Genomic DNA, 26,042 nt, shown 5'->3' with positions numbered 1-26,042 from the left:
TTTTGGCTATCCAACTTGAGAAATATTACCTGGTTTTATTTTTGTGGGCTTGCAAGTAGTCTATATGTTTAGAAAAATCAGCTGGCAGTAAATTTAGATCAGTACTCCTTAGATTTTTGGAGTGTCAATTATTCTGATGGATATTTTCAGTTTTCTTCCTAAATAGCTGCAATTAAAACATTTGTCTTTTAATACTATTCAATCAATTGCAGTATTCTCTAGACTGGAAGTTCATTGGGTTTTCTTCCCCCAACAGATAAAGGGATATTTATTATCCAGAGTGAAAATTCCAGCTTGTGCATTACAGTGGACAGAGCTGGCCTTGTTCTGGAAGACTGCGGTCAGCTCTCAGAAGAGATGTTATGGAAATGGGTATCCAACCGTCGTCTTTTCAACATAGGCAGCAGCACCTGCCTCGGGCTGAACATCAGCAAACCAGAGCAGCCACTAACTATGCTTGAATGTGACTCAACTCAATACTTATTATGGTGGAACTGTGCTGGAAAAGCGTTAGTTGGGGTATCAGAGTACAAATTAGCGGTTGAAAACAGAAAACATATTGTGGCCAAAAAAAAATCTACTTGTCAATGGAAACAGTATATGTCCTATGATGAAGACCTTTGTGAACACCCTTTTCAAGGTAAGAATAAAATTTTGTCACAGAAGTGTAGATGGGAAAAGTTTCAGAAGTTCTATTAGAGGGAGGTCGGGTGCTTGTGATCTCTTTCAGTCTCTATTGCAGTTTGGGACTCAAAACTTGTGTGGTTTTTCTATGTGCAGTGCTTGAGATGAGCCTACCACACAATTGATATTCTTTTTTAAAATTGACCCCCAAACCCACCAGTATCCTTTCAAACCAGGAAATGCTCATTTCAAATCACCTGTAAAATTAAAAGGGTTACTAAAGGTTTGCTGTTGCTTGTCCTGCAGCTTCCATTATCAGATAAACCCAAAGAAAGGATTTGGAATTCCTGTCACTGAAAATCAGTCTGTAATTGCAGTGTGCATGGACCAATGTCTGCAACATTCAGTACCTGGACTCTGAACATGCCAAACTTTGAAACAGAGATCAGAATTTTGATAAATGCTGCTGTACAGCTAGTGAAGGTGTAGGAATGTACATCAAGATCCAGGTCTGCAGACCTGAACAGTTTTCCAGGTTTAAGGACTAAGGTAAAGCCACTGACTTGAAACAGGAACAGACAGCCTGTACCTTTACCCCTTCCTCAGCATTTCTGTGGAGGGAGAGACCTGATGTTTGCACACTGTCTCAGACTGAAGTTGTTTATTTTCCCCACTTGAACTGGGTGTTTGGATTTCAGATGTGGTCTTAGTGGTTTCTCCTGTAGGTGTAGCTCAGCCTCTGCTCTCACCAAACTCCTTCTTTGGGACCTGTGATAACTGGGCAAGTACTACAGTGCCCAACCTCCTTTTTAAAACCTAATGGAATTTATGCTTAAGATCATGATTAAGAAAATCTTTAAATCCATGAAAAATCATACACATTTGCCATGTGCACACAGGGAGATGAAAGTAGACCTGATTTAGCCCTATTACTGCAACATCTCAGAGAGGTGAGGAGAGGATCAGCATTAGGCAGACACTTCTAGCCTCATTTCAGGACCAAAGTATTTAATTGTGTTGGCAAAATCTCTTTCACTTTCAGGTTCTATTTTCTACCTTCTACCACAGTTCACGCACATGCAAAGGCAAGCCAGTTTGTTAGTCCACCAAACAAGGGCTGTGAGGCATAACTACCTTCAAAGCAAAAAAAAAATATATATATATATAGATATATATGAAAGTCTGGTAAGAGGTCTGTAGCAATTGAATTTGGTTTCTTGCTGGGGCTGAGATAATCCCACCATAGCTGGCAGCATGATAGCAAGCAGACAGAAAAGTAATCCAGATCTATTTTTTGACCTGTTCCTTGTATTTTCTGTTCATTCACATCAGAAGAAGCTTTACAATGTGTAAACTGCTCCTTTATATGTGCACAGCCTGCCATTAACTCTAGAAGCCTCTAGGAACCTGGCAATATGTATTGATTCTGTAGTTGAAGGACTTTGGTCTTAAAGCTATCAATGTGGAATCTTGGCTAAACAATTTCATTCAAAGAGTGATTGTGGTTCTTTGACCTTTTTTAGAAGCTCTGAAGTTTAGGAGACACTCACTGAGGTAAAGCTTCTACAGTTTTCAATTGCACTGGATTCTCTCAGTATTTTGATCCTCAAAGTACAATAGGAAAATATTTAACTATTTTGTGAGGCATTGATTGTGGCAACAGATGTATGGAGCATCAATTCTTTAGCTATGTTATTTTTCTCCACAGGATATAACTTATTTTTAAAAGTCTTTTTAATATTCATTTGTCTTGTACCTTTCCTTTCCCAAAAAGAGTGGAAAGCATGTTAGAAATCCACTTTATAACAAGTGGGGGAAGCAGGGGAGTAATGTTAAATTGCTCATCTGTCAAAGACTAATAAATAAGTAGAATTTGCATCTGAGTGTGTACTGATTTAACTAACTTATTTTATGTGGTTGTTCTGAAATGTAAATCCAGACTTTTTGTTAATTGATCAGATTTTTGGGGTTGTGGTTTAGGTTAGGATTTTTTTGTGAATGGAGTAAGTTATAAGAATGTGCCTCATGATGACAAATTTCATAATTAATTATTTCCACATTCTATTTACTGAAATTATGCTGCTCACACTTGTAATGCTGTGTTATCACTTATAAATTAAAATTTGAAAGTCACTTCAGACATTTTATTTTTATCACTGCTGCTGAAAACAGGAATAATAGCATATGGGGGAAAGAAAAAAAGTTGTGTTCTGCATTCTTTCAATTTCTGCTTTTTTTTTCCAGAAACATACACCTTGCAGGGAAATTCTTTCGGTTTCCCATGCGTTTTTCCATTTAAATATAACAACAAGTGGTATTATGAGTGTACTAGAGATGGAAAGGAATCTGAGTGGTGTGCCACAACAACTTACTATGAACAAGATGAAAAATGGGGTTTTTGCCCAAATGCTGGTAAGATGTTGCATGTCTTCTCTCTCCCTCCTCCTCAAGTTCGTTCTTTATTAGCAGTACTAGGACACAGTCTGGTTTTGGATTGCTTCCCTTCTGTTAGACGGGAATGTCTTTTTAAAATGCACAAAGGAAGACTAGCAAATTTGTTACAGTTTATCCTGCTTGACCTTTGAGATTTAAGTCCTCATTGCAACAGCAAAACTACAGGGGGTAGCAGAAGGAGGTTATTCTGTGCAGCCCATTGATCTTACCCTGCAGCAAACCCCTCTGTGATAAACAGGCAGCTTTTGTGGAGCACATAATGTGAGGGCTGCTCTTCCAAAGTCGTGGTCTGCTTTTGACTGCATTGCATCTTGCACAATCCTTTTCTTCTGTGCACTGCTTGGATATGTCTTGGGCCTAAAATACAAAAAAGCAATAGTTTTAAAAATACTTGCTATGAAAAGATTTTGGATGTATAATAATCTCTGTGACTATTCCTGCTTCTTGTATAAATAAGCAAAATATTGTCTCCTATCAGTAGAAGTGGTTTGGGAAAGTCTTTCCTGCTCAATCTACATTTCAGATGTCTGTTCCAAAGCATCTTAAAAGCAGTGGAAATGTGCCTTTGTAGTGGGTATTTCTGGGCAGCCACTAAAATAGATGGTATTTGCAGCCTTGCTTATCCTTTTTAATGATAGTAAGTTTATTCTCTTGAGTACAAGGTCCAAGGAGACCCAGTGAGTGTTGCTCCACAAGTTGGGTGAGGTGTTCACAGTTTGAATATTTCAACATTCAGCTTTAGAAACAAATAATTAGCCAGAATAAATTAAAATGTGGCTGTGTTGGCTTCATAAGAGTTGTGAAAATCACCAGCAGCTGCACATCAGCTCCTGAGTATTATATCAACTGTATGAAATTTGGAGCAACATTTTATTTCATTAGTGCCTTATTTCCCTACATGCATTAACAAAGGAACAGGAATGGCCATCATAATCATGCTTCCATTGGGACCCTGCTGTCATCAATTAATGAAATTGTTCAAGGTGTGTTTCTGGCTGGTTTGGAGTCATGGGCAGTTGGTGATGAGTCTGTTTTTGAGTAGAGAGTGGCTGTGACATCTTTTGGAAGAGGAACCCCAACACACACGTCTGCTACCAGTTCAACCTCGCATCCATGCTGAGCTGGCGTGAGGCTCGGGCTGCCTGTCAGCTGCAAGGAGGGGACCTGCTCAGTGTCACTGACCCCGAAGAGCAGAACTACATAAGTAACTTAAGCAGTGAGTAGACATTTCTCTGGGGACCTTTTAGGAAATCTGTAGTTAGATTCTTCCTTACCTGTGCAAAGGGGTAAGCTTTGGAGCCTAATACCCTGTGTGATATCTCTCCCATTGCTGCTTGTGGGGCCTTGTCTTGTAAAATGCCTCAGGAGGGCTATTTGAAAGAGCAAGGATGTAGGTGAGTTCCCACCTTAATAAACTGAAGTGTAGTAGTGGTGGTATGTGTCACTTGAGGGTGTAATTTTTTCTATTCTCCTTCTACACAGAGATTCCCATTCATCCTGCAGCTGTGGTTAGGGAGTGTATTTGTTCACTTTGGAGAATTATACATGTGTTTACCTTCTCTACAATGTACTTTGGTGTCCCTTTCTCTTGCTAAGTTTTCTTTGTAAGCTGGATTTCACCAAATGGGAACGACGGGAACATTTCTGCGGGCTTCGAGTTAATGTCCTGTATGGAAAAAAATCCAGCTTTATAAATGGATGTTACTCTTTCTCTCCTAAGTATTTTGCTATTCCCCTTGGAGCAAATGTCTCAGACAAATTGTGCAGAGCCTTCTGAAAGCAGGACTTTTATGGGTATTTTAGTGTGAGTGGAGAAAATCAAGTGGAGGAATGGGTGGTGGAGCTCTGATGCAAAGCTTGCTTCAGAATTCTTGTCCATTGCTTCCCACTATTGCTGGTTTTCAATTGAAGGATATAAGCTAACAGGAAGTTTTAAAAATTATTTCATTAGCTTTTTGATGTGCCTGCAAAGCTGTAAAGGTTTCTGAAAGTTGTTTGGTTTATGAAAAGCTGAAACAGGTTAGTGTTTATGTAAACAGGCTAGCATTTATGTAGCTTCTTGTCCTAGATTTAACTTCTAAGGTCAGCAACAACTTGTGCAGGAAGGGTTTGCAGAATGAGTGGCTTTTGAAGGATTTCAGGTTTCTGAGTTTATTCCTTTTCATCTCTGTGTTGATTAACAAAGTAACTGACTTTTTCTAAGGACAGAAAAAAAAAGCCAACTAGCCTGGAACTTTCTGGAGATTGCTTTGAAGTTTTGTTTTATTCCAATTGTAACAAGTCAGGACAGCAGGTCTATGCCTGTAGATCTTTTAAAGCTAGGGGAAAGCATGTGGTTTTACTTTGTTTATTTTTTCTATTTCAGGGCAGTTAAATTCCACAGACCTTGTTCTGTGGATGGGCCTGAATCGCCTGGATGAAGATGCTGGCTGGCAGTGGTCAGATGGAGCACCACTAATGTTTGTGAACTGGAGAGCAAGTACTTGATGTTCCTCTTGCATATGTTACAGCAGCGTACTTACATGCTCTCTATAACTGCAGCTTGATACTGCTGTTACATACATACTATATATATATATACTGCTGTTCCTACAGCTGTGTTTGAAAGCTGAATTAAGAGAATGCACTTTTTCATTTTCATGAGCTGAAAGCCCTTCTAGGGATATAACATCAAATGAGATCGATCTGTTCAGAGCATTAATGGTCCAGTCCTTTTGTCATTTACTTTTAAAGATGTTTTTAGTGTTCCAGTCACATATTTAAAAACTGTAGCTACTTCCGTGAAGGAGTTTCAGTTTGTTGATGTTAACAAGCTGTAATTATCATTAGCACATTAACATGAGTTTTGTGACTTGGTTTGCTACATTTTGAAGTCTGTCCACCAGCAATTATAGACACCAAGCTTGTTTCAGCCTCTCATCTGAGAGCAGCAGCCAAGGAGGCATTGCCACATGGAATTCATGGCAAATGTTCAACCGTCCATAGTACTGGTATAATATTACTAGAACTTTGGTGTGCAGGGATCTGTATACATTAATTCAAGAAGCTGCAGAGAACCTTACAACACCATTTTACAGCTGAGAACTGATTTTTGTAATTTTGTGCTTCTCAAAAATGTGTTTGCAGATGTCTCTGATAAGCGTTTTAAAGAAAATCATTGTGCAGTGATTAATCCAAGATTGCAGTATGGCTGGAACACATATCTATGTGAATCTGGATTGCCTTTTGTATGCAAAAAATATTTAAATAAGACAGAGCATGAAACGCTGGGTAAGTGTCTCACTGTTACTGTATCCTTTTTGTGGGCATGCAAGGAGAGCAAGAGAAGACACCTGACTATAAAGTCAGCAGAACAAGGTCACAGCTGCACTGAATGTGTGGCTTTGCTAGTTCAAGTTGAATACAATTTACTTTATCTGATGTAATAACACTTTCTTCTGCTTAAATTCAGTCTTTCAAAACATGTTGAGAGTCTCAGAACAAACAATTTTAATACAAATATCATTTACTTGATTCCTTACACCACCAGAATGCTCATTCTCTTTTTATATTACAAAAAGACCCACACTTATGAGTTGCAAAATAGGTTTTCAATGTGAATGGAATTAACCAGTGGCACACAGAGAAGAAAGATGTAAAATGCAGCACAAAATTTGCAGGGTTTTTTATGATGTGCTATACTTTTGATACACTGAAAAAGTGTTGTACTTATACTTCAAGTATAATTATACAATTATTATTAATAATTAATACATTATACAAGGAGTATAGGATATATAGTGCATAGAATGATTCAGGCCCCCATTCTGTGAGAAAGTTAAAAACAGAATTTAGTTTATTCTAACATAAATTTTTAGTTTTGCAAGAGCTACTTACATTGGTTCAGCTCCTTCTTAGTAACTTAAAGAAAGTTCAGCACCTTGTTTCAGGTGGTAAGGAAAGACAATCCATATTTTCTGTAGGTAATGCCATCTGAAAAAACGTTATCTGTCTTTGAACCAGGTTCAGAGGTTCAGGGAGATAAACTGTGTTTTAAACTGAATTCATGTTTGCACTAGTCCAGCAGCCCAAACAGTTCAATCATTAAATAATTTGGAAGAAATTTCAGTTTTCATGGTGGATCCATAACTCATATTACTGTTTTGGCCTCCATAAGTTACCCTGGACAATGCTGTTTTCCGCATTTGAGGGTTCAAAAAAAATCTCTGACTGTGTTACGGACATAGCATAAACTTGGCAATTCTATCTAATGTATGTGAACTTTGTGTGCTCATTTGAAGATACATGGAAGTATTATACCACTCGTTGTGATGTTGGTTGGTACCCGCACAACCGGAACTGTTACAGACTTCACAAAGAGGAGAAGAGCTGGAACGATGCTTCTCTCTCGTGCCAAAGTGAAAACAGCAGGCTTATTAGTATATCCTCCATGGCAGATGAAGAGCTGCTCATTAACTTGCTTGAAAGTGGTGAGTTTGGGGAGTTTAAGTGTGCAGATGTGTCTTGAAGTGTTTTGTGGCGCTCTTTAGTGCAGCTCCTTAACTTGTTACCATCTAAGCACTGTATTGCGTGGCACACCCAAATGATGTTTGAAGAAAAAGAAATGATGTTGCATGCCCATTCTAGGAGTCTTAAAAATGCATAGAGTCACCTTTTCCAATAACCATTTCTAAAATAAAGATATGACTCCACGAAGCAGACACGGTGAGGCCATAGTAAGCATGCTAGCTTTTGTCCTTTCCTATTCTTGTCTGGTTCTTTGCAAACTGTTGCAAAATATTCAGTCATCAACCTTATACTAGAGTTGTGCTTAGAAACAAAACCAATTCAGTGTATATTTTGCCTGCAAGCTGGCCTGATCCACACTGTAAAATTGCTGCTGTTACTATGAGGGCAGAGTCCCTTTTTGATGTCAGCAGGGTGTATCAAAGCACTTCTGCTAGTTCACATTGTCCTAAGAGGTAGTGTAATTACACAAGGAACTTAATGAACAAAAGCTCTTTGATGCAGCAATGCCAATACTTTTGTTGTCATAACAGCAGCAAAGAAAAGTGAACATTTTCTGCCTGCCACTGACACCAGTGTGCTGGCAGAGCTGCCCAGTTTGGTTGTGAATTTTTCTCACAGAGCTGGGGCAGAGTGTCATGTGGAGATGAGGAGATTAGCCTCCACCGTCTTCCTCTCCTCTGTTAAGACCCTCCATAGATAACAAATACCATTATTTGCAGGGATGCTGTAATGGATCGATGTAATTGTTCTCAACGTGTATTCAGCTTCAGTCTGCTCCTTCTCTCCAGCCTGCTTCAGGCTTCTCCTCAGCAGAAGGGCTTACATGCCTGAAAGCCTGAGTGCTTCTTCTCCTGTAGTAGCTGTTCAAATAAGACTTTACATCAAAATGCAAGCCTCATTTCTCCTATATTTGTCAGACACTGGCTACAACTGCTCTGTCACTGGACCCTATAACTCTCAGAGAAACCTAAAGCTGAGTATTTCATGGAAAATTATATGACGAAATATTTCACTTCCATGTCAGTTTTTCTGCCCCATGCACTTCAAGAAAGTGTATATGCTCTTTGCATTTTTTTTGATTTTAAAGCATATAATCATGTATGTTGATTCTATTTTTGAAATTTTTTAGTTTTTAAGAGCAGTAGAACATAGTCTCATTAGCAAGGTTTCCTAAAGTTTATACAGCTTTAATTTTTTCCTGTAAGAAGGACATTCCGACAAAAATTCCATGGATGATTTTTAATAGTATTGTCATGTTAAAGGATAAACAGGTTTTATTTATTAAAATTTATTTTTTTTATTTATTATCACCATTAAAATCTGAACTCATTCTTTTACAGAAAATGTAACAGAGACATGGATTGGATTATACAGTATTAACACACCTGTTGTTTTTGAGTGGTCAGATAACACCCCAGGAAAATTCTCTAACTGGCATAGACAAGAACCTAACACCTTTCAAAGAACAGGACAACTCTGTATTTCAGCACAAGGACCTGTAAGTTTTCTTTTTAAAAGAATCAGGCACTTCTGGTTTAGCTCATAATAATTTTGTTTCTTGCTGTGCCTACTTTTTTAAACCATGAGCTGCAGTATGACTTGTTCTTTTATTCCTAATGTATTCATGTTATGATAAATGCAGTGCAGCCTTTAGAAACCAATGCATGCTGCAGTGCTGATGCACAGGAAATTAATCACAGATTTTGAACTTATGTTCAATAAAACATATTACATATATAAAACTTGCCAAATGAAAAAGAGAAAATGTGAATGGGTATTTTGATAAAATAATTTAAAATCCAACTAGTATGTATCATAATTTATGATGCATAAGTTCTGGTCTTGAGAGTTTTAAATTCATGTTTTGAGAAACTGTTAGCTGTGCCTCTATTATCTTTGTGTAAACATCTATAAATTTTATGGAGCATCTTTCAAAATCACAGTCGTCTAGGTCTGCATGAAAGTACAGAAATTGACAGCAGGAGATTGATACCATATCAGTCAGGGGCTGTAAACCAGGCAGTAATGTTAAAACAACACTGGCCTGTCTTGTTGGTATTCATGGCACTGGCAATTCTTTTGTAATTGGTCATGCATTTACTTTACTTTTGCAATTAACAGTACTTAAACTCACTAATACATGACTTGCATAAGTAGCACTATAGTTTTTAATTATTTTTTTTTGCAAAGTATGTTTTGTCTGAGTGTGAAAACTGTATCAAGAGTTTCTGTGGATCCAGGTTGCAGTCTTTAATACAGGGGAAAGCCAAGACAATTACAATGACTGGGAAAAGTGTGTTCCTATTGGAAGCAGAAAATAGGACTTTGGAACAGTGGGGGGTTTTAGATTCCAAAGTTATATTTTACTCAGTTTGCAAGTGTAAACGACCCAATGAAAATGTAAAATACAAAGGAAAAGGAGGTTCAAGATAAAATTTTCCAAGCATTGTTTTTGATACATACCCAGTATGTACAGGTGTGTGAAAATTGTATGATAGAAAGTTTGTAATATCTTGAGTAAGGACTGTTCAAATATAGAGATTAATCTTACAAAGAACTGTAATAGCTAGAAAGAAAAGTGCCCTGGTATAGCCATGGTGTTAGTTAATTAAGATGCTTTACATCCTGAATACTGATTCAAAGAGACAAACCCATTTGTATGATTGATTAGAGATGTCCTGCTGACAGTGTTGGTAGAAATAAATGGACCAGCTAAGGATAAGTAAATGGAGTGAGGAAAATTAGGGTTTTTTTTTTTAGTGAAGAATTAAAAGAGGAAGAGACAGTGTGATCTAATGTTTGTTTAGATATGCATGAGAATATGGGCATATACAGAATACATTCTCTTTTATTCCTTAGGAGGGACATTGGAGGATTAAAAACTGTGAAGAAAAATCTTTTTATATCTGCAAAAAAGCAGGGGAATATAATAGTGTCTCTCCTGAACTGGAATCAAGTTGTCCAGAGGTAAGTGGATTTGTGGTTGTTTTAAAACTATTCTAATGATGTTGAATTATATAGATAACCTCTAAATACAGCTACAGAACATATGGATGCAAATATGAGAGATAATTTTAGTTTTTAATATTAAAGACATGCATGTTTTGCTTGGAAAAATCTCATTGTTTGCTTTTAAAGTATGTAAACTAAATTTTAACGCAAGATTAAAAGCCTTCACAAGATGCCTTTCATAGCTTGTTGTTTCATCAGTGATTGTGACCCAAGTTCCTATTTCTTTCTAGATCAAAAGTGAAGCCCTTTTGTCCACCATCTGTGCAAATAATGGCTGTTATATGATGCCTCATCCCACACATGGTTTTCATACATTGAAATGGAATGTCAGGGTGAAAAACAATCAGTTTCATTGACATGGAGGGTGAACTCTTCCACTTGTACATTAGAGTTCCATTTGCTTTCAAACACAAATGGGAAGGAGCACAGCTATCTAACTAGGACATTGCAGCATGTTTTCAGGCATTTAGGAGCTGTGTTCTGCTAGTGAAAGGAAACGTGTCAAAGTATGACTTTATTTGCCATCAGTTTCTTTTCACAGTGTGGAAAGAGAAAGCTTGTTGAATTTCTGTTATATTCAAAACTGTCGAGGAAAAAAAAAATCTCTTTTCTAAGCTGCTTTATTATTTAGCTCATTGTCTTCATTTTTTATTTCCTGTCTTGTTTCTTGGGAAATGAAGAAACACAGTCAGTTCAGTCAAATTATAAGAAGGTTGAAGCTGAACTGTTTGGAGTCAGATGCAGTCTTTCCCCAGATGTAGAGTGTCCAGATCCAGAGTTCCTGTCATACTATTATGGACATTACTGCTTGATTCCAGCTTAACATTTCCGAAAGTTGAGGGTGACTGCCTTTATTTAATTTGGACCAATGTATTTCGTCACTGAAGAATTTTGTGTGTTAATAGTGTGAGAAAGGTCTGTCACAGTCCTGACTAGGTGAAAAATGTGCAGAGCATCAAGGTTTTCTTGACAAGCTGTAGTCAGCAGTTTGACAGCACTTCAGCTTCTCAGTCCTGTGCCCCACAGGATTGAGTCTCAAGGTATTGAGCCACTGGTCATAATTATTTTGATCTGCTCTGGTAACTTCTACTCAGGATAAATTTCTGCTTCTTGGTGTTTCACACCCTGTAAAAACATCTGCTGAACCCTCTTACAGTCCCTTGGCTTTGATCCATTTCTTTCTAATGTGAAAAAAAGGTGCATTCAGTTAATCAAAATACTGAGAGAGTGTATTATCTCTTTATTCTCATGCTTATTTAAAACATTTAATCATAAGACCCAGCAGGTAAGCTGCATGAACTCACACCAGCAGAACTTACACCAGTCCAGGTGGTGTCTTTTGGACACCTGGGGGTGAATAGGTTGAAATAAAAGACTAATAATGAGATGAAATGAGGCAGGCTGACCACTGACACAGTGTTCTGGCTCACCTGATAGCCACATTTTCAGTGATCTTGAGGGTAACTGCTCTTCAACCATGGTATGAAAGAGAAGAAACAGAGGGATTATCAGACAGAAGGTACAAAAGGGGGACAAGTTTTTAAACAACTATACAATAATTAATAATCTATAAAATAATGTTCATTTCTTTTAAGGGATGGGAAAGACATGGTGGATATTGTTACAAAATCGACAGTACCCCTCGAAGTTTTGAACATGCTTCCAGTGGTTATTTCTGCCCATCTGCACTTGTATCAGTAACAAACAGGTAGTTAATCCTATTAGACAGTGTGAAGATGCCTCTAACAAGAGTTATTCTAACTTTATAAAATGTTGCATGGCAAAAAATATTACCATTGTGAAATAATATTTGCTTGAGATGTGAGCATAATTACTAACATCAGCTAAAATCAAAGGTGTGCTTTGCCTTAGTTCATAGTTGAAAATAAATTAAGTAAAAAGCAACTGTTAGGCTAATAAACATTTGTAGCAATGTGCACACATGGGCATGCAGAAACCTAAAGAAAGTGTGTTCTGCCAGGGGTATGTAACATCTTTAAGAAACTTTATTGGTGTACTTGGAAGGTATACTGAAAAATGAAAAGATACTTATTTTTATAGTGAAAAAATACAAAATTTTAATCCAAATCGATCAATGTTTTATAAATGTTTCTATTAATGTATTCATTTTATGTGATTTCTCAGCAAATAGGGTAAGGTAGTAAATGTTTGAAAGCAATTGTTGCTGTTTTCCCATGCCTTGTTCTTATTTGCCTCTATTCCAGCTTTAGCAAGAGCTTTCTCCTCTGTAGATGTCCAGATGCTTGAGTTTTCTCTGCTCTCTTTGTTATTTACCCTTTATGTTTGCCTTCCATTAAAGTTTGATATACTAATAGATAGATTACATAGATAATGTAACTGTAGCATATCTATTGTTAAAAAAAATGAAACCTAATCAACCAAAAAAAACCCCAAACCCCAAAATATAAGAAGGAAACGTATGCCCCCTTTAGACCAGTGGAAGTAATCCCCAGCAATCAGATAGTCGGGTATTTGAGGAAAACACTGGCTACCCTACATAAGGATTTACATCGATGGGAACTTGCCCTGCCCAGTGGTTTCAGGGCTGTGCAGAGGGGCGTGCAGCACTCAGCTGCAGCGTGACAAAGGTCCCCGCAGGGGGAATAAAGGACAAATTCTTGCAGTTGAGCATTGGCAGCTCAAATGTGGCAGGGAGCTGAGGGCATGCTGCACATCAGTAGAATCATGTCTTCTGTCTTTTTCTGCTTTGTTTTTACTTTTAATTTTTCCACTTCTCAATATAGTCATTACTAATTATGATGTTAGTTTCCAGTTCCAGTTAACAGCAGTAGCAAGGAGTAGCAAAAGCATGTTAGTTTAGTGGTTTTGTTTAATTACTGCTGATGTTGTTCTGGAGTGAAAACTGCAATAACTTCTCAGTTAATGATCCTAAAAGGTTCATTAGGTAGTAAGTTGTAGAGGAAGGAGAGTAGACATAAAAAGAGAACACGCAGAGGAAATAAAAATGAAATACAAGTTCTGAGTCACAGTGTTACAGATACATTCGGTTTTTACATTACTGTCATCTTTATATTTAGCCATTCTTTTCAGAGTTTGTAAAATCAGAAAGTTGAATGAGTTCATCGAAGTGGGAAACCTCTTTCCTGTATAATTTTCATAGCCAGCTGATTGAATGTGCTCATAAACTGAAACATTCTTGTGTAATTCTATGCCAATTATATCAAAATTAACTGGACTTAAGTGAAAATTGGATTACTATGCACAACAGTTATAACTTGCAAAAAGGTGTCTATCTCTCACATAACTTTAGCGAAGAAATCAAAGAAGAAAAAAGTGATTCTATGTAGTCAGTTCAGCTGGTGTTTTGAATCCTTCAGATCTGGTTTCTCAGTGCTGGTTTGTGTGTCTGCTGGTTTCAGTAGGACACTTCTGTGCAGAGATTTTTCTTTTCTTTCTTCTGGAGCCTTTTCAAACTCCACTAACTTTTTTCCTTCATACAAGGAGTTCCTTGCTTTCATTTGTGCATCATTAATACATTCTGTCTTTACGTCTTGTAAGTCAAACACTGAGGTTATATGATCTTGTTCTAGTGTTTCTTTTATGTGCTCAAGTGCTGAAAAAAATTTTGACTTGTGCTACAGACTTGTGCCTCAAGCTCCCTACAGCATTTTGTAAAGAAAATTAAGTACCTCTGTTATATTTTTCTCTTCTGAGATAATTTAAATAATGTCATGAGAGCTATTCACTGAAATACCAATTAACCTATTTTATTCTAAAAACTTTTATCTTGTTTTTTTTATTAAGGTTTGAACAAGCTTTTATCAACAGCATGATCCACAGCATGGCAGAATCAGAGAGAACTTATTTTTGGATAGGATTGCAAGACCTTAACAACACAGGAGAATACTTTTGGCTAAGTCCAGCAGGAAGGAATCTCTCTGTGAGCTACACAAACTGGAACAAGTACCAGCCACGTGAGTAGCATGTTGCTGACAAAAGCAATGGCTTGGAAATGGAAACTGGGGAGTGTGCTCTCTTCTCCACGGCACCAGTGGCTTAGCAGGGACTAAAGAGAGCCAGTCCTTTTCTTCCCTGCCTGGCCAAGAGATCAGAGAGATAAATTTGCATCTGCTGCTGGCTCCATAACCAGAGGTTTTCCACAGTCAGGCCCTCCTTACAGACACAGCTAATCCCTGAAATTCTTCTTTTCCCATGAGGTGTTTTTCATACATTCCTTTATGAACTATAATACATTTGTTGTATACATCATTTTTTTTAAAAAAGCATCAAAAACCAAACTTGATGTTTCTTATACATTTCTTTATTAACTTTTTAAGGGCTTCCTGAGACTCCCAGAAAAAGGTCCTAGAAAAGTAATGAATTTTATTCAGTAATAGTCACAATTTGAAATTTGCATTTTATACGAAAAATAGGGCAGAGGTTGCCAGATATATTTCTGTGAATATCAGCACTGTGTGGAGGTTTCTTCTTCTTCCCCTTTAGTTTGATTTTGTTTGTTTTATAGTAATTCTAAGGAAAATATTCCAAGGAAACAAAAATTGAAAAAATTAAATGGTTATTCAGCCTTTGAAACATAAACCACTAAGAAATACCTGAAAAGAGACATTATTATAAAGATATTCCATTTCAATAATGGCTCTCTGATTTAGACTCTTTACATTTATTGCTTTATGATTGCATTTTGCCAAAGTAATGTTTTTAGTTGTATTTCTTCTGCATTTTGTGAGAGGAACTGTGTGTCCTGCTCCATTTTACAAGCTCAAGGCAGCCAAGAGAGGCTTATAAATTGGCTGCTGACCAAAGAATTTTCTAGTTTTGTTAGTTCATTAAAATTTTATCCAGAAATTCATGTCAATAAAACAGCCACTTGACCAAAAAAATATCACAAAATTCAGATGTTTTGTTCTGATATTCAGCATTTATTCTTATGTCTAGGTCATTCTGGAGGATGTGTGGCTATGAGAGGGAAGCACCCTCTTGGTTACTGGGAGGTGAAAAGCTGTAAGAACTTCAAAGCAATGTCATTGTGCAAGCAAAAAGTCAATTCTTATGAAGAACCAGAACTTACTTTTCAAAAATACTCAAGTTCCTGCTATTTTGGATGGGAGTCAGAACCTAATCTGCTCAACTGCTATAAGGTACATGTCATACTTGCTTTGAGTTTTTCTGATTCTACAACAGCTCAAGGATATGCTGTTCCTAAAAGATTTTTGATGACGCATAATTTCTTCATTCAACAAACAAAAATTTCCTGTTACCATACTGCACTGAATTTAAAAGTGAGAGTAAGTAATAAGAATCAGATTTATGCTTGGAACATACGTGGCTTTAGTTTGGAAAAAAATGTGACTAATATTTGATCTTTATGGGTTTCTGAAAAAAACTGCTCTGTAAAATGAACTACATTTATGACAATGTTGGTTTTGTTGCAGATATTTCACAATGAAAAAGTTCTCATGAGAAGAACATGGGATGAAGCAGAAGCATTATGTCAAGATTTTGGAGCCCATCTTGCTAGTTTCAGCCACATCCATGAAGAGACATTTTTAAACAATCTACTATATACAATTTTTGATAGGTAAATATATTTTTAGCACCAACAAGATTTATCTTAATCGTACTAATCTACAATTTACATTATTCCATCCTCTTTACTAGTGTCCAAAGAAGTCCCTACTCTAAAGTGAATTTAAAAATGGGTGAAATGCATCAGCAACATTGCAATGTGATTCTTTTTGAAGATGATCTTTGTGGTAAATGTTGAGCAGCTGTTATTGTCAAGGTGGTATTTTTGTGAGTCAACATTCCTCTTTGAAATGGAGATTCAACAATTTTAATCACATTTTAAATGTTTTCATCTTATAAAACATAATCTAGCATTTAGTATGAAAGCAAGCATTTACTTCAAGGATGCTAAAAAGAAATGTATTATAGAATGATACCTTAAATTCAAGAAGAAATTAATGTGTATATTTGTACTATTAAAAATTCTTTCTGAAATCTAAAATCTGGGGAAAGAGTGCATGAGAAATGTTATTTTCTTTGTTTCTTTGTTACAGGACAGAAGAAAGACAGTTCTGGATTGGATTTAATAAAAGAAATGCACTTTCTGGCGGGACGTGGCAGTGGTCTGACAGAACACCTGTAAATATCTGTTTACTCTGTATTTCAGCAATCTTTCAGGTCATATCTGAGCATACATTGAACCAAGGCAAAGGCTTTTGGATGTGGGCAACTCCTGTCAATCATGTCCAAAAGTTATCAGGTTTCAAAATTATTCAGTTCTTTTTATGAAGAAGTCTGATATAAGATGAGTGAGTTGGACAGAACATTGGGAGAACATGACTATGGACCCTGTTATTTGTATTTTTCCATCATAATTTAGGTGATCCTCTAGTTGTTGCTGAGATATTCCTAAGGTACACATGTCTAAGTCCTTCATTTTTCTCCATGATGAGGTTTTTAAATGCTTCATCTTGGGTTGTCAGTGAAAGAGAATGAATGTGCTGTTTTCAGGTTGTATCTTCGTTTTTGGAGGACAAGTATGTTGAAGATGACTCAAGAAACTGTGGTGTGTTCAAAGTAAACAGAACAGTCTTTCCAGCCCACTGCAATGAAAAGCGTGAATGGATATGCAAAATACCAAAAGGTGAAAGATAATTAACATGCATTGTCTGTTATATACATTACTTGCAATTCAGTGGACACAAGGAAAAAAATCTCTAAAAGTCTCATTTTTAGCCACCTCTGGAGTCTCACTGGTCTTCTGCATGAAATTATGGCAAAGCCAAATGGGTTATTCCACTTGCATTTGTTGTCCAGTTAACAGATCTAATGTGAACAGTCAGTTTAAAAACATATGGTAAAATTACCAGTTACTTAGAAATACTAATTCAAAGTTGTTATACATAAAAACTACTGTGAATATTTTTCAGTGAGTATGGCAATTATTTTATTTTATTCCACATTTAATGCCTTTTTATATCCCTGAACAAGAATAGAACTATTCTTAATGATTTTTGGTTTTGTTTGGGTTTATTTGTTTGTTTTTTTCTGCAGGCGTCAAACCAATGAGTCCAGTTTGGTACACAGCTGGTATGAAATATTTTCTTTTTTTCATCTTGAAACAATATAACTTGGAAATACAATTTAAGGTTTTGTTAAGATTAAAATAAGTAAAATATTCTAAGTTGAAAATTTACAGTAAGGATCTCTGTAGGAACTTCTTGTCAGAGATCAAATCTGCCACTGTGGTTTAGGAGCACCATGCATCACTGCTTTGGTAGGGTTAAGAAATATTACTAGTAATAAGGACAGGAGTTTGATAACTGTCCATCACGTTAAAATTGCCCTCCTGTTAAGCCTGGACAACTCTCTTGATATTACTGCAGTCGCAGGGGGTAGAGTATTAAGGAAAAAAACCTCACAGTCCATTTTTTGTCACCACAAATTGGTATGTTAAATATGGTTCTGCTGTTCCTAGTGGTGTATTTGTCCTCTGGCATGTGGCTGCAGGTAGGCCATGGGGGTAAAAAAAGATGAGACTTGAAATGAGTTTTTCACCCCTGCACACCACTGACCCTTTTGCTCGTTCTCTAGAGCTGCCCTGGTCATATTATCAAGGAGCAGAATATCTTTTCCATGTCAGCCCTGCAGAATGGGAAACCTGTAAGTTTGTCTGTAGCTGGCTTCGTGGTGGATTGGCAATAATAAACGCTTCTGGTGAACAAACCTTTATTCAAAATAAAATAAGGAAGGTAAGAAAAAATACCCCTTTTAAAAAATAAACCCTCACGTGTTAACTGGCTATTTTCTGTTGTGTCTTTTAGAGAATCTGTCTGCCTGATGTAACAAACAGCTTTGAAAATGAGAAATAGCTTCACAAGCAGATGAATTCCCAAGAAACTGAGTCTATTTCCTTTCAGGTGTTCTCAGTAAAAGCAAAATAATGAAAATTTTAAAAACTAATGCAAATAATCTGTCTGCCTTACTGAGGACAAAATTCTACAGCTGTAAGGCAAAGGGATATTGTAGTGTAATCTTTAAAAGAACATCTAGTTCTGGGTAGAAAAGCTCTTGACCCACACTTATTGTGTACAGGCCTTCTCTGCCTTCTGTAACTTGTAACAGAAAGCATAAATAGAATTGTGTTATACTAATATGGGGTCTTTCAGTTTCCAAAGAATTATGTGTAATTTTTATCTCCTAGTTGAGTAGTTTTATATTAAAGCATGATGAAATAGATTTAAACCAATAGATCATGGCAGAAAAAGCTTATGATGAACAGCAACAGAACTGGCTATGCTGTCTTGTCTTCTTCCACATCTACCAGAGACTGTGATGGGATATAATTACTACATTATCTAACTCTGAATGTTTATGACTTAAAAAATTATATAAATCAAAATCTATCTATCTATCTATCTATCTATCTATCTATCTATCTATATATCTCCAACTTAGGATCACTAAAAATGGATAATCAAACATGGCTTTAAAGTCATGTTTACTTATATGTGATCTTTTAAAAGTGGATTTATTGTAAAATTAGTGGGTATTTCAAAAGTTTGTGAGCATTCTGCAATGAAAAAGCAAAGTTTAGTCTCTTGACACTGGAAGTCAGCTTAAATTCCTAGAAGTTTTGTCTCAGAATACAACATGCACAGCTATTTTAAAGCCTGCTGGGTTTGGCTGAGCTTTCTCAGCATAGCCACGTTTGTCCCTGAGTGATTTTAACTATTTTCCTGTGGAAGTAGGAGTAAGTATAGCAATCACTAAAATAATACTCAGCAGTCCAAATAGACTTTGCATGTGTCATTTACAAACTTGGTCAAAATTTCTTAGCATGGAATTTGGAATCACATTTTTCACTATTTCTTTAAAACCTGTAATATGCAGGCTGGGTGCTGTGATTAGAAAACTAAACTCAGCAGTCAGGCAATACCAAATCAGAGAGCATTCCAGAGTCTTCTGTCAGAATGTCTGTTTTCTTCATTTGATATTGCTAAATAAGATGTGAGCTGTAGAAATCCTAACTGTAACTTGAAGGACACAGGCTGGACTTCAGTCCTTTCTGACAAAAAATAGATGCTTTGAAGATAGAAGGTGGCTTCTCTAGTGTCCTGCACATTCAGAACTTTTTGCTTTTTCTTTTTCCAAAAGCCCCCAAACTGTGACTGAGTGGCTGACCCTGAAGTGAAATCAATTCATACCTTAAGCTAGAATTAACAAAGCAATAACACATGGCTGTTGGAATTGCATTATTTCCATGGCTTTTCAATAATGCTTTGCCTTTTAGAAGCAAAGATCTAGATCCTTTCATGAGAACAGCAATCCATCTGGAAAGCATATCTAGAAAACTGTGGTATGAACCATACAGAGTAAATGTTCAGAAAGCATTTTGGAAACATCAAGGATCAGCACTGTATTACTGCTTAAAGGAAATACTCGCTTTTGTTTAATTTTAGGAACTGGAGAAAACAAATTCTGGTCTACGATAACAGTCTTTTCAAACCAGATAGGGTGTAAATTCCTAAAACTGTAAATTCCTAGGTTACAGAAGACACATCAGCAATCCTGTGGAAATATGGGAGCTAAATCATGCTCTATTCAAGTGAATAACCTCACTGAAGTTACATGAATTAACATGGGCAGGATTTAGCACCTGTTCTTCCCACTGGAACCCAATGGAGATGCTATTTGAATACACAGTCTGACTTTAGGAGTTTGTTCATGCAATATCTAAATGCATGGCAAAACATTTCTTTTATAGCTGTCGAATAGTGATGTCCACTGGTGGATTGGATTGCACGCAGAAAACCTCAGTGATGAGTTTCGGTAAGAATTCCTGTATGCCACAGCTGCTGTGAGCTGTGCTTGGCATGCCCTGTCCCAGTATGATGGGCCAAAGCAGTTTGGTAACTGAGTGGGATATTCAAGAGACAATTTCAATTTTTGTGTAAATATCATTCAGAATAATATTGCTCTTAACTTATCCCCATGTTGCAGTATTCCTTCTGACAGGGTTGTAAAAGACATTTATGTTGACCTCGGTCACAGTGGTTGTTTGTTTACTTTCTCTCCTTTTGAACCCTTTAATGGAGGGTGTAATTTTAGGTAAGGACAGGAAAATATGAAACTTCATTCTTAATATTTCTGTGCAGCTGGACAGATGAATCACCAGTAACATACCAGAACTGGGATGAAGGGAGGGAAAGAGATCTGCAGAAGCCAGGGAAAAGATGTGGCTTCATTTCATCCCAAACAGGTTAGTTTTATATTTCCTTTTGCTGCAGTAATTGTAACTTTATTCTATTATTGGCGAAAGGTTTATATATATTTTTTTTGTTGCTTTTGAGAAACGCAATCTATATTGAAGTCCTGTTCCATGGTTATCATTTACATGGCTGCTTCTGTGATTAAGTAAAGAATAGTGAAATATCATTAACATACTCAGAGACTAGGCTTGTAGGTTTTAAAAGTTTATTAATAGTTTCAGCTCTCTAATGTCAAAATACAAAGATTCCAGTGATATTGATACCTCAGTTTTAGTTGGGCATTATGTGGAACAGCAATAATGTTAATGCATTGCTGGTATTCACAAATAGTTTTCTCATTAACAAATGAGCCACATGGACTTAGTAACACTTTTTCCTACATCTATAAACTTCTCTCCTCTCAGCACATGACTTTAAATACTCAGGTTTCTACCTTATTTTTGATCCTATAGCCAATCTGCTGAGGGATTTTTGGGTGCCATAATTTTGGTGCTAGCCTTTCAAACATGGCAAAATTCTATATTTTACTAAGGTATTAAGAAAAAAAGCCACAGTGCTGCTGGTTTAGTGATTTTCTAATCCATCTCACAGTGTCTGTTTCCTGATGATCTGCAAGTCATGTGATAAAGTAAACATGTGAGGTTCCAAGGAAAATAAAAACAGCAAGCTTTGTATTTGTGAGAAGAGCTGAAAAAGATTTATGCAGCTACAGTCTTGTAATCCCAGCCTCGAAAGTCAAAACTAAAAAAAAAGTAAAACCTTCTTTTTTTCCACACATAATCTTGGGGGTTTGATTCATGACTTTTGAAAGCTTGAGTTTGCTATTGCCATATTTAGTATCAGATAAAAAGAAGAGATGCCCATCCTCCCCCCTCAGCTGGCCAAAAGTGGTGGCTGGCCAAAAATTTGTTAAGTTTCCTGAAAAGTGTGTTTTCCTCCTAAGCAGGTCAGCATTTTTTATCATCACCTGGATCTTGCCAAAAATTTTCAATGTAAGGAAGTCAAACTATTTTATCTGGAAGGCATTTTTTTTCATAATTTATTTTTTAAATATATGATTGTATAGTCATATGTTATGTGACTCAGTGTAGATAAATTGGTTTTACTTGATAAAATTAAACTGGAAATAAAAGTATGTGCCCATGAACCATCAAATCCACTGTAATGCGGTATGTCCAAATATTCCTAAATATAAGTCTCCAATATCTAAGGAAAAAAATCCTTTCCAATTCTCAAACCAGTGCTGAACTGTGATTTTTCTTTTTGCTCAGGGCTCTGGGGTGATGAAAACTGTACTGTTTCTCTTCCCTGTATTTGTAAACGTGAAATTCCAAAGAAGATAGAGAAAGAGATTCCAAATGACCGGAACCAGGAAGGAGTATGTCCCAAAGGCTGGTTGCATTTTGGATTCAAAGTAAAACCTTCTTTTATGCTGTTTCATTGTTCAAAATGCATTCCATGTGTAGGGCAGAAATTGTATTTAAGGATTACTTAGTATTTGAAGATTTTCTTGCTTTTTGAAAACAGGGCCCTTAGGTTTATAACCACTGACACAGTGACACCAAGATTTATTGCTGTTAAGTAGCTGCCCACACTTTAAGAAGTTGTCTTAACAAGGTGTTAAAAATTTTACTTTAGTTTCAGAGAGGAAATACTCATATATGCAAAAGCAATGCAATTGTATTTGTGCTTTTGCCATTAAAAGCCTTCATCCTCTCTTTTCCACATATGACAATTCCAAGTGTCTTTTGTGATCTCAAGAGAGGTCTCTAACCCCTTGATGTACTAAATGGATCCCTAATTGCTGCTGTCCTCTGAAACATGCTGTTTCAAATGGGTTTCATTAGAGATAATTATAAGCCAAAGTCTATTTGCAATTGGGGGTCAAAAGGTAACTATTTCATCTGGCTTCTCTTAAGTGCCTGAGTTCTTTATAGCAACATGCATTGAGTGGCTGAATTTATCCCAGTGCTCACTGCAGTGACTGCAAGGATAAATTTAACCTTGATTGTTTGCCTTGAAACAACTGCTTTGAGTGCAATCCAGATCACAGCTGAGAACAAATACTGAGGATCCTGGAGATGTCCATGGCAGGAGAGAAACCAGTTTAATATTTAATATTCAATAACAGCATATGAAATGTTACAGTGATCACTCTTAGTGATTGATAAATGACTGGAGGAAAGCAAAGAAAGTAAGTTTGTTTGTTTGGTTTTGTTTTTTGAAACAGTGCTTTTTAATACAAATTCCAAAGGATCCAGAACATCTGAGAAACTGGTACTCTGCACAAGAATTCTGCAGTAACTATGATGGGTCACTTGCTATTCTAGAAGATGAACTGGAGCAAGGTAGAGTGCTGAAAATGTTGTTAAATAAATAAAATGTCATCTTCATTAGGATGCTGTAGTAAAGTTTAATCTTGGATACAGTTTTAGGAAATAAGATTGTTCAGCTCTTACCCATGGTTCCACTGCTTTAAATACATTAACATTTCTCAGTTTGCCAAAATTTAAAGGTTCACTGAGATATATGACAGGTACATTTTAAGGAATAATTGTAAATTCTTTTGTGCTTACAATGCTTTAAAAATACTCCCAAAAATGGAATACCCATTAAAAAATTTGCAATTTAGTATTTCTACCTTATTATCTCATTTTTATCTTTAAGTAGTACTTAAAATCTTATCTGTAGTATAGCACCAGGCTGGAAATGTCAGAGAAACGAATGCCAGCAAAATTGGAAATATTTATGAACCCTATCCATAAAAAACCTGTAGCTGAATTTCACACACTTATAAAACCACTTATTTGGATGTGGGAGGAATCTCACTGGCTATGTTTAGTTGATAAATCTTCAACTAAAAGTGAGAAAAGCTTCTTCAATTGGACTGTATTGTGTTTGGGCTGGTATTAATAGCTAATGGACTATATCTAACCCAATTGAAATTAATCAATTTAACTGAATTTATAGTTAGTTACTAGAAGTGAGTGGCATTTCAGTATCATCTATGTAGCATCATTGATTGGAAATTAACTTTTTCAGTGTTTTAGTGTGTTGCAAGAGACTTCATCTATCCCTAAATGCTTACTGGTTTATTTTATTTTGTTTCTGTTTCATTCTCTAGCTTTCATAACAATGAATCTATATGGGTGGAAAACTAGTGTTTGGATAGGTTTCCAGAGTGACGATTATGAAAAACAGTTGAATGAAAATCCTCAAATGTATTCCAACTGGTCACCAGTTGAAGTAGTGGATGTGAGTATTTTCAGGGGGGTTTTGACAGTGAGAAGTTGGTTTTGTCAGTAGAAATCGTGACTTCCATAAGACAGGGCCAAAGTTGTTACAGCAGTTTAGGCTGCTCTTAATTTTTACAGCTTCAAAGAACTGTGTGCAGATTTATAGGCACAACTAGAAATAACAAACAGGGCACCATCAAGACAGAAATTTATGTAATTTGTGGCTCTACTCACATTCTCTTGCAGCTGGTTTTAAAAAGCAAAGTTGGAATCGTGTGGTTAGTATTAGATGCTTGGTCTGAGCAAAGCTTAGGAACAAGATTATGAATTTCTTACTTTAATACTTTGTTTTACAACATGTTAGTCCAAATTGGGGTTAGCATTTTGGTTTGTTAACTGAAAGCTTGTGACTTTTAAATTATGAGGTTATTGTTTCAAATTGTATTTATGGGGCTGTTCATTGTTCTACCTAAATATTTGTTATAGAAACTTTGAGGTAATTATTCTCTTGAATTCGATGTAATAATTACACATTGTTTTACATGGTGTATTTTTAAATTAATGTAAGGTTTTGTGTTGATTGCAGAGACAGCATTTTAACATTCAAGATCAACTTCCACTGTGTACATTGGTATCAAATAACCCTAATTTTTATTTTACGGGGAAATGGTACTTAGAAAACTGTCAGAAAAATTATGGGTTTGTCTGCCAGAAGACTCAGGGTAAGGTTTTGTCTTGCTTCTGTTCTCTTTTCTTACTATATGAAATTCATCTTTGTTTTTTTATCTTTGTATTTTTATTTTTAGAGATACTTTTCATAAGTGTTTCTAAAACAAGGAACATAAAAGATTTCTAAGACAGTTTGCAATTTAGACTAGCTCTACACTATTTAATAAATCAGTACTGGGGATGTAGAAGTAATTGCTAAAAGATATTCTGTTATTAAGTTTTCCTCCTAACTTTGAGCATTCTGTAGTGTATCTTTGAATTATAAATAGAGATGAAATTTCGTATTTTCTCTCATGGCTGCAGAGTAACCACACAAAATTACAAAAAGCTGAACTGAGGGTGATTTTGATGACAGCATGATTTAGGATGGGGGGGTGTAACTTGTAGTGTTAGATCAGAAGACACTCTAGGAAATGTGCTTTTCTGAACAGTGTGAACCCTACTGGCTTATTGAATAGAGCTTGGCTTCTCTTTCCTACTACCACACTTCTCTAATTCTGGTACCACAAAGTTCCCTTGCCAGAAGCATGAAGTGCTGGGGAGGAACATGGTTCTTTGTGTTTCCTCATTCCATGTTCCTTTACTGTGGGGGTGGTTTTGCAGGGCTCAGCTCTATATTATATTATCACCCCTAGATTTAACCCTAAAATAAAGAGACAGCACACTGTTGCTGCTGCCTGAGGGGCAGGTGGGGAGGCACAGACAGTTGGGAATGAGAACAAGTACCAACTTTCGGGCAGTGCTTACATGTGACTCAGGCAAAGCATAGCTGGAGTTTACATCATTTATTGGGAACTGCAGTTGTGGGAAGGGCTGGAGTGATCCTATGCACAGTGCAGAAAAAACAAATAAATGTGCTTTCCTGCTGGTTTGTTTAAGTTACATCCCAAACGTTTGTACTTTAACCCCTTGCTGCTGCTTGAGATGGATGGAGAAAGTGTGGAAAGGCAGGAAGGAAAACAGTTGCCTTATGGCAGCTGGGATTCTGGCGAGGATTTGGGCTGCAGTGGGTGCTCAGGATCCTATCCACGTTTCCCAGCTGTGTCACTGAAAATCAGGAATAAAACTCTCCAGCACTGTAATTTCAGCATTAGAAAGCTGCATTACTTTATTTTGGCGCCAGGTGTGCAGGGAATATCTCCTCCTATTCCATGCCCTGCAGCCAGCCAACAGACTAGTTGAAATCTGTGAAACTTAT

At 36.5% G+C, this 26,042-nt stretch overlaps 1 protein-coding gene across 1 annotated transcript in view; it reads left to right on the top strand.

The window, feature by feature from the left end:
- PLA2R1 (phospholipase A2 receptor 1) overlaps nucleotides 1-26,042 on the top strand; it is a 37,869-nt gene that overhangs the window by 2,885 nt on the left and 8,942 nt on the right. Inside the window, exons 2-23 of the mRNA XM_005519995.3 lie at nucleotides 257-640; nucleotides 2,869-3,036; nucleotides 4,121-4,294; nucleotides 5,444-5,557; nucleotides 6,205-6,348; nucleotides 7,359-7,547; nucleotides 8,928-9,085; nucleotides 10,447-10,554; nucleotides 12,195-12,307; nucleotides 14,386-14,555; nucleotides 15,538-15,740; nucleotides 16,035-16,180; nucleotides 16,662-16,746; nucleotides 17,119-17,251; nucleotides 17,662-17,697; nucleotides 18,202-18,359; nucleotides 20,375-20,439; nucleotides 20,766-20,869; nucleotides 22,151-22,293; nucleotides 23,110-23,227; nucleotides 24,004-24,134; nucleotides 24,702-24,837. Of these exons, the coding sequence (XP_005520052.2) occupies nucleotides 257-640; nucleotides 2,869-3,036; nucleotides 4,121-4,294; nucleotides 5,444-5,557; nucleotides 6,205-6,348; nucleotides 7,359-7,547; nucleotides 8,928-9,085; nucleotides 10,447-10,554; nucleotides 12,195-12,307; nucleotides 14,386-14,555; nucleotides 15,538-15,740; nucleotides 16,035-16,180; nucleotides 16,662-16,746; nucleotides 17,119-17,251; nucleotides 17,662-17,697; nucleotides 18,202-18,359; nucleotides 20,375-20,439; nucleotides 20,766-20,869; nucleotides 22,151-22,293; nucleotides 23,110-23,227; nucleotides 24,004-24,134; nucleotides 24,702-24,837 (3,180 nt within the window). The remainder of the gene's footprint in view (nucleotides 1-256; nucleotides 641-2,868; nucleotides 3,037-4,120; nucleotides 4,295-5,443; nucleotides 5,558-6,204; nucleotides 6,349-7,358; nucleotides 7,548-8,927; nucleotides 9,086-10,446; nucleotides 10,555-12,194; nucleotides 12,308-14,385; nucleotides 14,556-15,537; nucleotides 15,741-16,034; nucleotides 16,181-16,661; nucleotides 16,747-17,118; nucleotides 17,252-17,661; nucleotides 17,698-18,201; nucleotides 18,360-20,374; nucleotides 20,440-20,765; nucleotides 20,870-22,150; nucleotides 22,294-23,109; nucleotides 23,228-24,003; nucleotides 24,135-24,701; nucleotides 24,838-26,042) is intronic.

This window comes from Pseudopodoces humilis, chromosome 8 (assembly GCF_049639895.1).
Source record: "Pseudopodoces humilis isolate 2021_Gansu_Grassland_sample_001 chromosome 8, ASM4963989v1, whole genome shotgun sequence".
Classification (NCBI taxonomy): domain Eukaryota; kingdom Metazoa; phylum Chordata; class Aves; order Passeriformes; family Paridae; genus Pseudopodoces; species Pseudopodoces humilis.
This window is presented reverse-complemented; position numbering and strand designations above follow the sequence as displayed.